General features: G+C 36.4%; 1 protein-coding gene across 5 annotated transcripts in view; it reads right to left on the reverse strand.

Annotated features, from left to right (window-relative positions):
• CDKAL1 (CDK5 regulatory subunit associated protein 1 like 1) overlaps nt 1-18,359 on the reverse strand; it is a 396,424-nt gene that overhangs the window by 128,723 nt on the left and 249,342 nt on the right. For all 5 annotated transcript variants that reach the window (XM_032114324.1, XM_032114315.1, XM_032114332.1 and 2 more), the window contains one exon: nt 16,542-16,687. In XM_032114324.1, the coding sequence (XP_031970215.1) occupies nt 16,542-16,687 (146 nt within the window). The remainder of the gene's footprint in view (nt 1-16,541; nt 16,688-18,359) is intronic.

Here is an 18,359-nt window from a genome sequence, read left to right on the forward strand (position 1 = left end):
AATTAAACCTGAGAGTCACAGTTTTAACAGACCAGAAGGCAGGTTGTCTGGGGCAAGGCTTTAGCAGCCATAAGCAGTTCTCCTGAATGTTAGCCAGAGACGTTTAAATCACAGTTCATGTACTCTAACCAAACAATGCTGCAGTTTTACACCAGACAGTTTTTGATGTACATTCCTATACATTCTTAAATATGAATTTTTCAGAGCCAGTATCTCTCACATATCAACTATCTGGTAGGTTAAAACCTTTTACTGTCACCTCTCTAAAACTTTTTTTTCCCCTTAAAGAGCAGAATATGTACAGTAAAGAGGTTGCACAGGGAACTACTACTCCTATCAACAGCACAAAAAGCAAATTTGAAAAATAATAATAAATTTCCTCAGAGCAAGTGTAGTATTTGGCTCAAAATTCCAATAATATCCTCCCTATTCCATAAAGATTGAAAGCTGCTATTGTGTAACTTCGAAGTTTTTAATTTTTATTTCATGATCCACTGGCAAATGTGACTACATGGTCTTAACACTTCAGACCAAAATGTGACACAAGGATTGGGATATACTCAGAACACAACACCTATACAGCTTCAGAATTACATTTTCAGAGGTAACACTCCAGACTCACAAGCAATGCTATTTCCTTATTAAGCCAAAACCCATGAGCTTAACTTCAAAGAAATCCAATGTGCTTTACTAATTAAAGTGTGATAAGATAAAGTTAATTATATTTCAATATAATCATACTTCAATCAACATAATGCAATATAACCTGGATCACTGGAAAACAGAGAACTTACCTTGCAAGAATAAATTTAAAGAAATTATGAAGTAAATATTTGAAATGGCATGTATAAAGAATTATTCATTCATTCATTCATGTAAAAATATATATGAAATAATATAGAGAAAGAACTGGACATAACTGTTAAGGTAATGGGCATCACTGGAGTGATAGCATAAAACACTGTCTGTAAGAGCACTGTCTCATCCCATTCATGACATGCTCTGATAACAATCTGAATTTAAAGAAATCACACCCGCAATAATATCCATCTTTATGAGCAACCACAGTTCACTTGGCTAACTGGAAGATAGGAGAATGGCTGTGAGAAGTAGCTGTTTTGTTCTCAGGTATACCCAAACAGCAGGTGAGTTCAGAACACAAGAGATTTTACAGTACTGGCCCACAGAAATAAAATATTAATTTATGTATCAGTTAATAAAATCTAATTTAAAGCAAAATACTGTGGCTTCTCTTCCAAGTGGAAGAACAGGCTTATGTAGCTGAGGACACTGGGCAGAAAAAGCAAAATCACCAGGAAAACACCTCTAAAATATCCTAGTTAACCTCTCAGAAAGATGGCCTCAACCAGCCAGGTTCTTACACACTTCATGTTCGTAACATTTTGGTAGCAGCTTGCTTTGTCTAGAATTCCCAGTAATTTAAGAACATTTCTTTGTTAAAGACAAAATCAGTTGAGAATATTCTGGTCAACGGAAGTAATTAATACATGCATTCCTTCAAAAGTTTTGAAGGACGTTCAGATTCATACATGCACACCAAGCTACACATATGGGACATCAGAAGCAAAACCAGAAAAAGAAAAAGATGATATTTTAAATGTAGACTGTTAGCTTGCCAATGACAAAGTTAAAACAATACAAAATCAATAGATGCTGTTGCCTCAGGGAAGCTTTTATCCATTTCTCTCTGTACAGTTCAGTCAACTACTTTACTTTCAGTGTGTCACTAAGTTGAAGATGCCTTAAAAATTACAATTAGGATAGCTTGCCATATCATTATCAGTGCATTTTGTCACACTCAAAAGCTTTAAGTAAAATAAAGGACTGTTAAATGTGTCTAAGTTCAGGTGCCTTTTTTTTTGGAGGACTCTGACAGGTTGTACAAAGCCACAAATCTTAAAAGCCACTCAAGCAGTAGCTTTGCTGCCTAAAGGCAGGGTTACTAAGTGGGAAATTTTAAAAAAATTCAGACAAACATAAAAGGAATAATGCATGTCAATATAAGAAGAGGTATTAGTAAATAATAATAGCAAAGCTACTCACGAAGTCCAAATAAAACTCAGAAGTTTAGAAAAGGTAATGAAACCCCAGCTATTCAAACAGAAGCCTGGAAGGCAGACACCTGAAATATTTTGGGCCTGCATGTGTCAGATGTCCTCTGTTAAGCTGGGGAGCACACACAGTGTAAATGTGTTTCTACACTGTAAAGAAGTAAAATAGCCAGAAAATGAAGCTTTCAAAGTTAACAAACTCATACTGTGGAGAAATAATTAAGGCAACTTGGTGTTGTGAGTAGTTACCTGATTTGACCTGCCAGTGACCGAAAATTAAAAGAGAATTAGCACAAAATCTAAAATATGCCATTATCACTGAAGAATCATCAAAGACAAAATTTAAAGTATGTTTTATGAAGAATTCAAAGATATGACAGCATTCCAATTATGGCAACTAAAGCTCTTTGGCATCATTGAACCATTAACATTGGATAGGTAATGTATGAAAATTGCATTTAGGGAATAAGGTTTCAGGTAAATTTAATAGCAGTAGAAGATGAATAAAGATGTAACTGAGAGGAATAACTTCTTTCTCACGTATGAATAGATGTAATTAGGTAAGCGATAGGATCAGTACCAACTGGGTTTAGCAACCTGATTCAAAGCACAGGAGTAATATCTGAAGATTAAGGGAAACAGATTTTCTTGTATCTTGACATGGTAAGACAGAAAGACCTGGCACATGAAGTCCCAGAACCCAGACAGAGTCTCTGAGGCCCCCACAATTAGTAAATTAGGCAGGAGAGTTACTATTGAAAACGAAGTAAGAATCAGGCTGGAGCAAGGCAACTGCTCAAGAACTAGCACCAGTCTCATATCAAGGGAAATGATAAACTTCAGGAAGCCCCCAAAGAGTTGGTAAAAGTCAAAACAGCAATACTTAAGAAAGAGATGGAAGAGAACTGAAAACCTTCAAAACCATCATTATGAAAGGACATCAGTGATGTCCTCAGATAGGAATATTAAATCTAATAGTTCTAGAAAGGAAAAAATTGAAAACTTTTGTCACTAAAAAGACAAGTATAGAAACAAAGAGAGAGTATCTTGATAGTAAGACTAACAGAGATGGAAAGAAGTGCTTTTTCTGAGGTTCTCAACAATCTAACCAGAGAATCATATTACAATTGCAGGGGAAAAGACCTCCCCAAAAGCTGGCGAACTTCTGGAGCAGGCTAAAGCCGCAGAATTAAATCAAATCAATACAGAGAGAACGGAAAAATGTCTCAAATAAATGGAATAAGGTGGTTATAACTATTCAATTTTACAAGCTGAACACAAGTTTGAATTTAATAGTTACCGTGAACTCTTCCTGTTAAAAGTCTACTTAAATGTAATGAATAATTTTATAAAATACACAAATTATGATACAGAGGGAGTAGAATGCAAAAATGGAATCTAATCAATTCAGCGGGAACAGCTGTTTGTGCATTCAGACCACATCACTGAAATCAATTTTATCAAATCACATAATGTTCCACAATAGCCTTTGGGCATCAGTTAAAGAACCTGGAAAGCCTGTCAAACGCCTGCCAGGCACAACAGTGCCCTTTTGGGTCTTCAATACCAGCACAAGATACAAAGAATTCTTAGGCAGCAAGATCCACAAGGCTGGTGCAAAAACTGAATTCCCAAGCTGAAATCCAATGTCTGGGTGTAACTTGTTGGGCCTAACACAGACACTGGGCTTTCAACCTTGATAAAAACAGAAGGCATGGTATAAAAGGGGGCCCAAAGGAAGTGGCAAATTAGGATCATTAAGGATGAAACAAGCTGTATCTCAAACAATTTAAGCTCATTTATTATGGAGAGAATTTTGAGCAACTGATGCAAAACTACCACCTATGTAACAGCATTCCAAAAATGCTTATTTCATGTGGTTGGGAATTTCAGACATGTTTGAAGTAGGCAGAAAAACATGGAATAACTTCAGAAATTATTTATTGATTTAACCTCTGAGTCCATTAATGAAAATTATTTCATCCTCTGTGATCTACTGCAAGTCTTTATAATTCACAACACCTCTCCCTTCCTTCAGTTTCAGTGCCAGCACTGAAGTTCCAGGAATTTCAGTAGGTTGGGATTTTTTATCAGCTGAGTAAAGACAGTAGTTAAGCATCTCACTAAAGGTTTTTATAGGGTTTTACCCTATCAGAAAAAAAACAACATTTGAAAATATTTATTACATTTTACAGTTCTCACTTTCTAGGACACTTGTATTTTCTGCTAGAAGATACCCCACTTTTCAGCCTAATATGTGTAAGTGTTAGTATTTCTCCCTTTAGGGAAAAACTCAATCTTGAAAACAGTACCAATAAAACAATCCCTTTGGCATTTGTCGTGCCGTTAACAAAAAATAACAGAGCAGAAATATTCTAAGGAGAAGGCAAAGACCAGTTATCTACCTACAGACCACGTCAGAGAAGATAAGTTACCTACATGTAATCACATGGTGGCCTATGCAAGCACTGAACTATGATGTGTTTTATGTCAGGAGTATCCAAAGAAACATCCTTGAGGCCTGCATCTTTCAGCCAGTAGTTCCTGTAATAACAGGAGTGGCTCAGATCACCTCAGAGTCCACTGACTGGACCTAACCGAAGAACACAGATAAATGGAAGGGCTAAATGCATAGATAGCATATCCCAAAGTAAAATCTGTTATGGGCAAGTAAATAATCTCTCTTCTTCAGATGGACTCCTGCAGTCACTGCAAATAATACAAACGTATGGAAAATCTGAAGAAAGGCAAATTGTGTCTCTAAATGAACCAAGACTGAAGGAGAGCAGCTTTTTGCTAGGCAGTCTCCTCAGCATGGTAGCACTTAGCAAAGATGTAAGTGGTTTCAAATGTCCACTTCACATATAAAAAATACAAAAAATACAAAGGTATGATACAGAGCGCAGTTGTGTGAGGTTTAACTGAAGGAGCTATTAAAGAAGCAGCAGATGAACCCTATTCATGGCTTTGTAACATTCCTCTTATCTACTATGAGAGCCTGAGGAAACTGCTAACCTGCCTGAACTCTTCATCACCAGATACAAGATCTTCAGGGATTGCTCTTTAGGGTTCTCCCCTAACACAGAAGGTAAAATGCAGGCAGGATACAAAATAAGCATCTGTAAAGGAGGTTTAAGGAGAAAAGCAAAGCATACTGACTTTCCTAAAATAACTGAATGTTGGATATCACCTTGGAAAAGGACTTCAGAAATGCTACGTGGGCTACCATGCCTTTAAGAAAAACAGGAACAAAAGGAGAATCAATGATTAGAGCTCAAATCCCTTTTTCCTTCCAGCTAAAAAGCACGCTATTTTCACAGACAAGGATGGTAGTGAACTCCCTAGAGATAATGAAAGGTCTAAAATCCATTGTACATGTGCAAACTTAGATAGAAAGATGCAGGACTTTAAAATCCTGTGCTCCAGAATCACAGCTAATAATTCCAGAACAAACTTGTTTTGGTGATAAAGGTAACTTTGCATTAACTTTGGCAGCCTGCAAGGTGCAGCAATGGCATCTCAGTATAACCCTGGGCTACAAGCATCTATCAAACTTGCAAAGGCACCTTTTCCCACAGCAAAAGCATTTCTTTGGGCCTGCTTCAGAACTTGGCAGAAAGTTGCACAAGGAGAACACACACTCTTGCACCCTGAGGTTGTGCCTCACCAAGCCTTCAAGTCTGGCTTTCTGTGGAGGCGATGCAGGTGCTACTGGAGTAATTGAGAACTGTGAGTGATTTCCTTCACAAAACAACACACTGAACTTAGGAAGTAAATACTCTGAGGATGCCATTGCGAGTTTCTAGCTTACATCATTAAATACATTCTTGTTTCAGGGAAAAAAAACCCCAAAACAGCAAATCAGAGGAAAAACCTCAGTATAGAAGTTTAAAATGAAAGGATAAACTAATACCAAAAATTCATCAAGAGTATTAGAAGAGGATTTAAACTGAATGTGAAACAAGCTTTTGTGACAGGGTTAAAAAGTGAAAGGAGGATGCTCAAAGTTAATCAGAAGTCTAATGGAAGGAACAATTAATTTCTGTGCAAACTCTATGCATGGGATGGGAGCATATCCCATAGAGATGCTACATTACAAAAACAGAATTTAAAATCCCCAGCCATTGTAGTTGTATAAGCATAATCACTGTCTGAATGCACATTTAGTTCAATCAACAAAACAATTTTTTTTTCTTAAGAATTATTTGAACATTTGCTTTAAGAAAAAAATATGTTTATTTGCATCATTAATGAAAACACAGAAATATTATCTCATCACTTAATGTCATAATTATTGTACTTCACTTAAATGCTGTCAAGTAAAAGCTGTATTTTGTGAAAACATATGTTAAGAGACAGACTCCAGCTTCTGCTATTCTTGTAATGATGAAAACTCTCAAAATACCTCACAAACTTGCATTCTGTAGAAAATATAACTAAATGATCTAAGGTAACCAGCAGCAGAAAAGCACGTTATGACTTATTGCCATTAACTCCATATGATATTTAAGACATAAACAAAGCAGGAATGTAAATCTTAACATAATCACATCTGATTTTTTATATAAAATTTTAACATTTTTAAAGACAAAAACCAGACAACTAGGACTTTGTACAACTTCTTTTTTTGTATATCACTCTGAAATACTCCGGCAAAGCACTAACTGTTCTATTCCCTAAGTTATAATAAATGGCAATAAGGACTCTTTTTTTTCCCATGGAAAAGTGTATCGGGTTAGTGTGGCAAGGTTGTGGTAGTGGGGGATGCTGCAGGGGTGGAGTGTGCTACATGGAAAAAATACTTCCCTGGTCACAGTTGGGAGTCCAGCTGGCTGCCTTAGCCATTTCTAGGATTAAGTATGTGAGTCAGGTACTCCCCAAACCTTAAGTAAGCAGTGTGGGAGTGGTCATTCCACTGCAGCGGAAAAATCATGACAGTCTATTGTTCAAACCTGAACCCTACAGTCCATCTCCCTGCCTCCCTCACTCTGCAGAGTCCAGGATACAGCCAGTATGTGACAGAGAGTAGATTTCTCTTCACCAAGCACAGTGGCTAAAAAATAACTCTGGGACACTGACACACACACACACACAGAAATTCAGCAGCTATGATTGACCACATGACCCATTTTTCAGGTGCATTTACCACTTCTGTAGTAAGTTCAAGGCTTATGTTGAAGTCTCAACAAAAATCCTTCAAGGGAGATAAATAGCTCAGACAGATCAGTATTTTTCTTTAATACAAAGCTTTTCATAGAAGACTGGTTCAAATCTGTCGGGGTTTGTAATGTCCAAAAGATATTACCCCAGAGCTGACTGCAAGTCTGTATGGAATTGTGTTCTGATCTCAGAGTTGCCTCTCCTTTTAAGGGCCACGGCTCCTCCAGAGGCCAGCCAGGGAGGCATCTGACACAGCAAACCACAAGACAATTCATTTCTATGGCCTCTGGGTTTTGCCAATAAATATTTGCTCCAGATTCAAGACAAAATGGCTTACAATCAGCCACTCTAGCTTTATTTCTCCTATGTGAAAGGTGTTTGGACACACTAACATTTTCCAGCTTGAACTTGCATCTGAATTACAATTTTCCAGTAGGTGGATTGAGAAGAATTTACATCGCTTCTTGTGCCTTTACATATAACCATATTTGCGATATTGTCCTCCTGTTATGAAACAATTTAACAGCTGTACTTTGTCAATTACTCCTACTAAACAAAATGAGAGTTCTACATAATGATGAGAAGCAAAATAGAAAGACAAAAATAATTACAAGTGCATGAGATAAGTGGTTCAGCTGTGGAAAATAAACTTTCATCTGTTATAGTCGCTACTCTTATGCACAAACCTTTTAAGATTTCAGGTCTGTGATTAATTTGCCACATAATACAAAGTTTACAACTATAAATTTCATTCTCATTAAAAAGAGGTGAATCATCAACTCTTGAGTACAATACACGGACCAATATAAGATGCACATGAACACAAAACTGAGCTTAGCCAAAGTAATCTGTATCACTGTCCCCAAATGGATGTACAGACAAAACTTCTGGGTAGCAGAATTATCATGCCTCTTGAAGGCAACAGTGTTTTAATTGGATAGCTACACTTTTTAAGAGGTTTAAAAGGTTTTGCATGTTTCCATTTCCTAGTTTTCTTCATTTAAGCAGTTTGTGTTTAAAGAAAATAACCATTAAAGGTATTGATCAGCTATAGAAGCATTGCCTTTTTTATTTCTTCATCCTTTTCGACTTATTTTCCCATGAAGTTCGACACAAATGTGGATTCAATCAGCCATCATCAGCTGGTCAACTACCATTTTAATCAAAAACTCCTTTGAGCCACATTGTCGTACATTATCAGAATAACATGGCTTACAAAATGAATTTATTACCTAGTATTATGCCAAAAATCTGAAAAATTTATGCACTGAAATGAACAAATACTTTTCTTAAATGTATCAAATATGAAAATTTAATACCACCATCAGAATTTTCTGATGCATATCTGAGCACTATAAGGTGTACAAGTATCTTGGATTTATATGCGTACTTATTTGCTACCAAAAATACTTACGCATCTTAATATATGTTTGGATATGCTTAAAAGCTCAGGAGAAAATTAAAACTGAGAATTACACACCAAATCAATCTGCTATTAAGCAAATTGACATGAATTAAAGTTATTGTTTTAAAAACAAATTAGACTCCCCTCACCGAATTCTAAGTTCTGTGTTTCAAGACAGTGAAACATAATGAAAATATTTATTCAGAAAAAAATCCAAAGTGATTTTAGTTATTTTGTTTTAAAATGCTAGAGAAATACAGTATTCCAGTAAGTACAAACAAGCATTTAAACTCATAAATATTAAATGCTTTAAGACTTATTTCCACTACTGCATGATGCTTACAATTCCTTCCTTATATCCTTACTACAGATTTTATATCATTACTTCCAAAGAACACATTCTCATACCTTCAGGGGGAAAAGAAAAAAGGAAAAAAAGATACCATCTTGCTACATTTAAGAAACTAAATTGGATGTACTTTACTAATTTCTACTCTATCATCTAACAATACTCCCACATTAGGATTTTACAGAAGAAAACTGCAGATGAGGCTGCCCAGAAAAAGGCAAGCCTAACCATAACTGTGTACAGAAAGTATCACTCCAAGCAACTTCACCACTTATATTTAGTAAAAAGAGTAAGCCAGTTTATAAGCCAAGTATAATAATCAGATTAAATTGCTTTTACATTTAATAAGGGCACATATCTTCTCTTTCCAGCAATCATTCAAAAAATGATTCCTCCAAATTTTGGCTAAAGCAGAGCATCACAGTGTTGTGACCTCAAAGGATTTGAACTGCAAATGCCCTGTGTGCCCACAAAGTCTGCACTCAGCAAGCTGTGCTTATCCTGGGCACTTTATTTCCCAGGCTTCAGCCTCCAGTTCTTACTATGTGAGTGGAATAGTAAAAGGAGAACCAGGAGGAAAAAACCCCAAACTAATCCTCTCATAATGATTCTCTTACCTCCAGAAAAATGTGTATTATTTAGAAGAAAATGTTGCAAAATGGGAGCACCATGCACATCCTGCTTAAACAGGTCAGTATGCTGACCCAAACTGCTCCAGAATCCAAAGAAACTTCATATAAAAAATGACAGAGCATAAAGAAATTTTGAAATCATAGTTTCCTATACAGTATCTTCCCCAAAAATAAACAGGTTGAAGTTACATTTAGTGTCAACTATCTTCAAAGTAGTCTGTAAATTTAGAATTACTTTATGTTAACATTGCATCACATGATGCACTTTGGACTTCCGTATTTTTATGTGTACATCCTCACACATGAACAACATTCTGACAAGATGCACAAACAATGGAATGACTATGAGCCAACAGCCCAGAAGACTGCAGTATCCTGAATGCATTTGCCATGAAAGACTATGGCTAGTAAATGGTGACTAGTAATTTATGAAGAGGCAAAATATCGAATCCTATGAACCATGGCAGTAAAGAGGTCTCTCCATGAACTGACTGAAACCTGATTCAATAATCTGTAGGACAGTGAAGACAAAGATTAAGAAGATGCAGATATTTCCTTCCCTCCTTCCATTTACCCTCTAGGAAAGGTATATCTCCTTGCTAAAAAGTAAGGGCGCAGGAGCATTAGCTGAGAAAAGGGCAAAGTGCTGTACAGGCCAAAATAGAAAGACTGCCCTCCTAAAACAACATTTAGCTTGGTTGAAGTCATGTTCCAGTAAAAAAAAAAAAAAGCTATCCCGAAATACCTAATGCTTGTCACTCCACAGGCAGTTCTAAAGTAAAACACACTTCTGAAATGTAGGTTGCTGAACGCTGATGTTCAAAATATCCTAATGAAATTAATGCATTTGCAAGTGTTCAGCACGTTTGAAACCTCTCACCTACTTATAGCTCTTTCCAAGACCTTGTGAATCAAATGCAGGGCAGGAAGGGTTATAAACTTAGCAGAATCCAAATTTAAATTTCAAGACAACTAAAGACAACTAATCCTGTGATAAAAAGGAGCTTGTCCATCAAAAGCTACACCATGAAGCACTAGGGTCAAGTCTAGACACAAACTTGAATGTACCTTTGTGCTGTGGTGAAAAACACCTACGTTTTAGTTTTTGGTGCTAATTCAATACCTTTTAAAGGCACCCAATTAATTTACAACATTAAAAAAAAAAAAAGAAATGTTTGGTAAAGTGATTAGTTCAGACTCCAGGAGCAGACAAGAGACAGAGCAGAGAGAAGAGTCTAGAGACTGAGGTATAAAATTACAGATAAGTACCAAATACACTCAGCAATTTCTTAGAAGAGAACATCATACGGATTTTAAACAGATGACATTTGCATTTGCAGTAGTCAGACTGACAGAACAGATGTGCTAAAACCCCTTAAAAAAAAGCCCAAACCTGAAAGACTTGTCAAGGTTTGTTAGGGACACAATTTGCATGTCTGCAAAATGAGCTCAACAACATCTCTCTCTGAGAAACAAAAGTGCATTTTGAGAAAGAAAATGAAATGCATTCACATTGAAAAAAAGTGCAGGAGTTGATATAGTCTACTTCATAATTACCTGCATTTTGAAAGTGAGTAGAAAAAGGTATATAAAAATAGTAAAGGGTTATTTTAAAATCCTTCTTCTCATTGCCTTCCAGTTCTAGTTTCAGTAAGTGTCATGATAATGTGATGAAGACAATACTACTGCCACAAGGCTTGGGATAGCTTTAAAACTGCAGGTTGTCTGAAGCAGCTGCAAATTTGATGATGACTCATTTAGCTGTTTATCTTCCCATGTGAACTTAGCAATATTCAGGAGCTTACTATATGGACGTCTTTCACAACAAAATTATTTACAGTTACAAGTTTCTAGTGTTTGGAATTTCCTTGGTCATCCAAATAATAGTATTTGGGAACAGGCTTTTGGGAAGATGTTTGTTCCCTGTTCATTATTTCAGTCAAAACTGGCCACTATAAAATAGAGACAATTTTTAAGCCGAAGACTTCAGAATGGTAAGACACTCACACAACACATACAGAAGGAGACAGTGATAACCAGCTGATTGTTCACATAAGCCTTCATGGTATGTGTTATGATGCCAAGAATAAAAAAAAGTCACAACGGAAGACTGGAACCTGGGAAAAAAATTATAGCTTGCAAGATTGTTCAGAAAGGCAAGAGCAGCCATACTGAAATATACTGGACTAAACTGTATTGAGAAAGCGGACTGTGAAAAGTTCCATTCAGACACACAACTACTGCTGTAAAAACTACTGTGACTAGGAGGAGAAAGCACCAGGGCCCACTTTGCTCCTAACCATGCTATTCCACCCTGAAGCAGCCTAAGGCCCAAGCACGTGCAGCGTGGTTACCACTGCAACAAAAGAGACGAAGTAAGGGTAGATCAAAAGAAACACAACACAGTAACTGTTGAGCCTGCCCCAAACCCTTAAGAGTGGCCTAGGAAGCTGCTGAAGCTACCATTTGTTAGCTTAACTCCTGGTAAAGCAACAGGAAAGTAGGGAGCCTCCCTGAAGCCAGCTGTCCCAAAAGGACTCTATAACACCTCCTCTCAATTTGGACAGTATCTCTAGTTTCCTCAGACATCAGGCAGTTATCTGCAACAGCTGGGCAGTTAGGTCTTGACTTTGCACTTGAGTGATTAATCTCCTTCCAAGTTTGTGATTTATTTTCCACTGCACACATTTACTAGTTTAGGTCCTTTACTGCCTTTTTCCAACTGCATGTAATTATGTATCTACATATGCTGAAAAAGCAAGGCTTGGTTACAACTAAAAGTAAGGGAGGCTTGGAGAGGCCTTCAAGTAGGTCTGATTTTAATGGAAAAGGGAGAACCAATAAAAAGAAACCCCAGAACTTTCTGCCTGACAGAGCTGTGGCTTCTCCTCTGGCAGCCCAAATTTGCCGTCGTTCTGATGATATTGGAAAGCTCCGATGTTTCCACTCTGAATTATGAGACAGTCTCAAATGAACAGCAGCAGCCACCTACAATTAATGTTATGCTTCTATCTCGGAACACAAACAAAAACTGGGAGGCAAACCCAGCTTTTCCTCAGCATTACACCGTTCTCCAAAACAGAAAGGTATAGTATTTCAGTCTAGCTCTAAATTTCCCTACTTTTTTATTTGTCTATATTTTGGGTTTACCACTCTCTTATCAAGCAGCAGTAATAGGAAAGATGAATATTAACTTTGATGAACATCATAATCGTTTCACAAACCAAAAGGGTGAGAGAATATAGTCTGGGCAACAAAAGCAAGTGACATTTGGAAAACACATTACCAGTCTAAGGACTTTTTCATGGGTATATATTCATATTGCTGATTATTCAAGCAATTACAGAATATGACATTCAGATCTCAGGTTTCTTTAACTAAAATAAAAATTGTTTGCTTTTATCTTCAAAAGTAAATTTCAGGGGATTAAGTTTCAAAACTTCAAGATAATTAAAGCTGTCTTGCTCTTTTTGCAACTACAAACACCATCTTTCAGAAATATAATCTATGCTGAATCTTGAAAGTTGAGATCACTGAAAAACAACTCACATTTTGATATAATGACACCAAAATGAAGATTTTCTGATATAAGACTAAATTGGTCTCTGGATTAAATTTACTTAGCAGCAATTTCTAGAAGTCCTGTATTTAGTTGCAAACACATTGAAACTGATACCTCATGCAGGAATCCGTCTTGTGAATAGTGGCTGCAGACTACTGTATTGGTCCCTGGAGACCACAGAGCAGGGCACTAGTCCTTATTCCCTACAGACTGTGTACACCCCCTACATTAATCAATACATCCTCACTTTAGGCTGTTGCTCTCTAGAACAGCTTACAAATAAATTCTCAGTAAATATATCTATATCTCTCTCTATATATATTTATACATATTCGATCTCCAGATATATGTAGACTGATGTAGCAACTGCTCAACAGTATTTTCCTAAATATTCGAATTTACTGAAATTTCTGTGCGAAGAAGTGCAAAATATGACAGAAGGAATTTCTGTAAAAAAGAATAAAACAAGCCTTCTGTACTTCAGTTTTTCACAGCCTAATGGATTTGCCGTTCTTGCTTTATATTCTATGCATTTTGCTACTGATCTTCATAATAAACCAAAAATGTTGTCACGTGGCTGGGGAGAGTGACTCTGAAATACAAGGAGTTGCATATCAAAAGCCAGCACTAGAATATCAATACTAATTTTTAAAGTTCATTTCTATTGCTCATGTCTGCAGAGAGTCCTCAAAAAGACGAAAAACGTGACATTTCTAACTTCACAGAGTGTCAAGAATGGTCCATTCTTTTTAAAAAGTGAGTTTCAATATAAAGAGTACTCTGGAGTACTCTTGTAGAAATCCAGCTTGTCTATAAGATATTCTGTGCTCAGCAGGATATAAATAAATCCCCACTCTGAAGAAGATACCTCTGCAGTCACTCATGGCTCTCCAGAGAAAGGCAAAGCATTTTTTTTCTCCTTGGAGAAAAAAGCCCCAGAGCGTTTTGTTGACCTGACTGAGAAAAAGATTCAGAAATCACTTGGTATATCTTTGGGGCTCCAAAACAAAAATTATGACATGGCTGTTTCTTTTCCTTTTTCCTTTCATTTTTACTTGCTGTAGTTAATTTTTATGTGCTTAGATGTTTGAATACAAGTTATTAAACACTTCACTGAAAACCCTAACATTCCTTGATGTGTGGCTTTACTTCTTCAGCAGGTCAGCCTATATAATTACTGATTTACTAAAACTTTGGGTGAAGTTACTATCAGAGCAGATGTCACATTCTAGAGGCAAAGGTGACATTTGGAATCTACTGATAATCCTTGTACATTTTGTGTAGGAAGCTTCTAGATGACTTTATGGCCCCAGCAATAAAGGAGATATAGGGGGTTCTACTTTTGGTTTATTTTACCTTTTTGGTAAATGGGAGATAGAAATAATTCCTTTTGGCTATTAAAGTAGTTTAAACACATATTTAATTTTACCTATTCTGGCTCTAGGCTCTGGAGTTGTCTGCAGCCATGTTAAGTCCTGGCAAATTTTGTGCTGAGATCTTTATGGGAATATCTACATGGGAATGTAATAGCCAGCTGTTGTCACAAGAGTAAAGTCTACAAATGAAGACTCTATCCTCCTAAGTGCAAAGAAGAAAACCTTTCATTTTACAGATGAGCACACGTTCAAATATCCAAAACATTTTCTCTGCCTTGCATAGCTTCTTTATCCTGCTGCCACATGGTACAAAGAATTTTCCATCTTAATATCTGGAGACTATTTTCTAACAGGAACTACTAGATAATTTGGTATTTTTTTAATAAGCAGGATAAATAAAGTTTATTATTCTTTAAAATCAGGACATCAAACCAGTTTTCTTCCTTGTCAAGTTCACTACAAAAAAGCCCTGGAAAAAGACGTATGACGTACATTCCTGTATGCTCAGTGACCAGCTGTTTTAAATTTGGGTATTAAGTAATTCACTCTTTTCTGTGTGCAAGAGCTGAATGATTTAATAAATCCCCATATGCCCCAACATGTGCCAGCTATACTAGGTTATCGAAAATCCAGCTGCTGTTATGATAATAGCTGCCAATGCTAAAACTACTGAAGAGAATAATGAATCAGCTTCAAGTCAACTAAGACATAAACTGACACAGTTCCACTTAAGATACGTGGCAATACAATACATCTGTTAATTAAAAACTAACACTGATCCACAGTCACACGAAATTTAGTGCCAAGAATTCATGGGCATTGTTTGTGGTGGAAAATTAATGCAAATCAACCTGTATGAAGACAAGCAGCTCCACTTCCATCAGTTGTCCTAGATGCATAGGAATGTCCTATAAATTACACATTCAGTTTGCAAAAGAGATTCTATTGTGTCACAGTTTGCTTTTCTTTCTTACATATTACATTTCCCATGCAGCTGTTAGATGACATGTTTTACATAGCTAGACTTCTGAATTTTTCAATTACTATAAAAAACTGATTATGAAAATGACTATGAAAATTTGTTTGATGTACCAGTATTTTAACGCAATCTAAGAGTACAATGCAATCTAAGGTACACTGCCACCACCCTTAAGTCATTGAACAAGCACACAAACAAAGGAAGCAGAAAGAGAGAAAGTAGCCAAACAAGGTGTCAGAAATGATTCTCCAGACACGTATTTTCTGGACAATTGGTGCAGAAATATCCATCAAAATATGTCACTATTAACTTTTTAAAAGCTAAGAAAATACTTCTTTGGATATTAAATTATTACTTGTAATTACGAAAGCTTTGCAGGTGGATGTAACTTCTATCTTGGTGTCAGCGTAAGTAAGTACATTAATGATACATTCTTTCATTTCTCACAATTAGCTTTGTTGTTAAGGGAAATAATTTTGAAATTAATCTAGAACTCATCAGTCCCATAAGCAAGATTAGAGTATTACTATATTGATGTAAATTTACATAAGATATAGGACATAAAGTAGTTATTAGAACAAACAAACAAACACAAAACCAACCCATTTACATTTGCTGGAGCTGGATCACTTCTAGTACACAAAGTGTGCATTGCTCAAAAGCCACATTAAAGACAACTTCAGTAACTCCAACTTCAAGCAATCTATATATAGTAATTTATGTAAAAAAAAAAAATTCAAGAATGCATTATTTGAGAAAGATTAGGAATATATTGACAAAATAAAAGCATGTCATGCAGAGATTTAAGATGCTTATAAAAGCTCAAGCAAAGGGGCCAACCACATCAAGGGGCTTACAGAAAACTCAAAGACTTTGAAAGCTTAAAGAACCTCATTTTTTTTCATACCTTAATGATGAAGTTGCAAATAATTGTGTTTTCAGACACATGTTCTTGACATTGCAACAAACCCAACACCATCATTTTCTCAAATACTAGTAGACTTACTTTTCTTTAAGGAAATCCACTACTTGTTTGAAGTCTGCCACACAGTATTCTCTTTTCATATCCATGAGCACACTGTCAGAGGCTGACTGGACTGGTATGTGCAGAAAAGCATATACTCTTGGATGATTGAGAATCTTGGCCATTTCCTAAGAGTTATTAACAGAAGAAAAAAAGCAGCTTTAAAGCATTATGAAAATAATACAAAAAACTCATTTAAATTAATAGACGGGGTAAGTATCAGTAGCAATACTTCTAAAACCCGAACAATACTGAATTGCTGCAGCCCAGTTTGTAAGTGTAGGGACAGGCAAAAATATCTGAAAGCAATTTTGTTTTAAGAGAAACTAAGAAGAAAGAAATGAAATGGAATTTCTTCTGAGATAGGGAACACATTCCCTGTGTAGTATTGATTATGCACTAAAAAGAAAATTTTAAAGACAAAATATTGTGAAAATTGGTGAATTCAGACAGTGGCTGTTTTCAGAAGATGGCAAGGGTTAGTTGCTTTCTTGTCAGAGTGAAGTAACTTCTCAGATACCAATAAAAGAATGTCTATAATTGGAGCATCCCTAAAGTTGGCCAGCTGCTAATTAAGGTACACCTCATCATTTGCAAACTTGCACCAATACTGGTTTGAAATGTTACCTGTGTTACTTCAGAGAAGAGGACAGAAATTAAAAGTGCTTGGCTATAAAATGAATAGAATTAATCAGGGGGCAGCTTAAAAGTGGAGATAAAAACAGGATCTTATATATTTGATCAAATGCAAAAGGTCCGAAAGAAAAAAAAGTAAAGGTCATAGCAAAATGCAAAAACAAACCTCCTAATGAAAGACAAACCAAGCCCCCAGCTGAGGCTTGGCAAGGTGACAGAATGAATAGAATATGGTGGTCCTGTTTCTTTCATTTTTACTCTTTACACAATTAAGGACATACAGTCAACCAACAAAGTTCAAGTATTTTTAAAAGTTGAGACCAACCAGCGTCTAGACTGTGTGCAATATGGTACCATACTGCTTGCTAATCTTTGTCCTGCAACAAATAAGTGAACTTGGATAAGGAACCACATTCCATAAACAACCAGGTCTTCACATAAGGTCTTCCCTTTCTCCCTGTGCCATGGGCATACGGGAAACAGCCTGGGACTGAGCACTGCTCTTCTGCCAGAGCATTCTGCATGCTCCAGTCAGGCTCACTCAGGCCATTTCTCCTGTTTTCTCTGATGGCACAGATACTCTGCCTGACAACACATACTGCTGCCATATTTAGTTTTTAAGATGAAACTATTCACAAATTTTTTTCCAGATCATTAATCAGCAATATTAGTCACACATCTAGATTTTCTCTCTGTATTTCTACAAGGCTGGTCCAGATTGTTCAAAGAGAAGGCAGACCTCCTCATGCCTTTTCACTTGCAGGAACCCAGCTTTTAAAAGCACTGATTTTTAGAACAAGAAAAAAAAATGCTCTCTCGATACTCACTTTTCATCTGACAAACATATGTGTACAAAACCCAAACTCTATCAAATCACTTCTGGAAGCAGTTTTGAAAGTTTCTGTCTAAGATCCCATTACATAAATGTCTAAGAGAAGTGCTTACATTATTCAAGGCAACAGCTAGTCTATCTCAGGTATGTAAACTCAACATTACAGTAATGGCCATACTGATAATGGATGGCACTCAATTTGAAACACAGAAAGGCTGTGAACCTGGCTTTCAGTGGAAGCTGGAGGTAGCTGGTTTCATGAAAAAAGAGTGAAGAAAAGGCTACCACACATCCACATAAATTTTGTGTCCAATTCAAATGGAACTGTACTT

This window comes from Corvus moneduloides, chromosome 1, assembly GCF_009650955.1.
Source record: "Corvus moneduloides isolate bCorMon1 chromosome 1, bCorMon1.pri, whole genome shotgun sequence".
In the NCBI taxonomy this organism is placed as follows: Eukaryota; Metazoa; Chordata; class Aves; order Passeriformes; family Corvidae; genus Corvus; species Corvus moneduloides.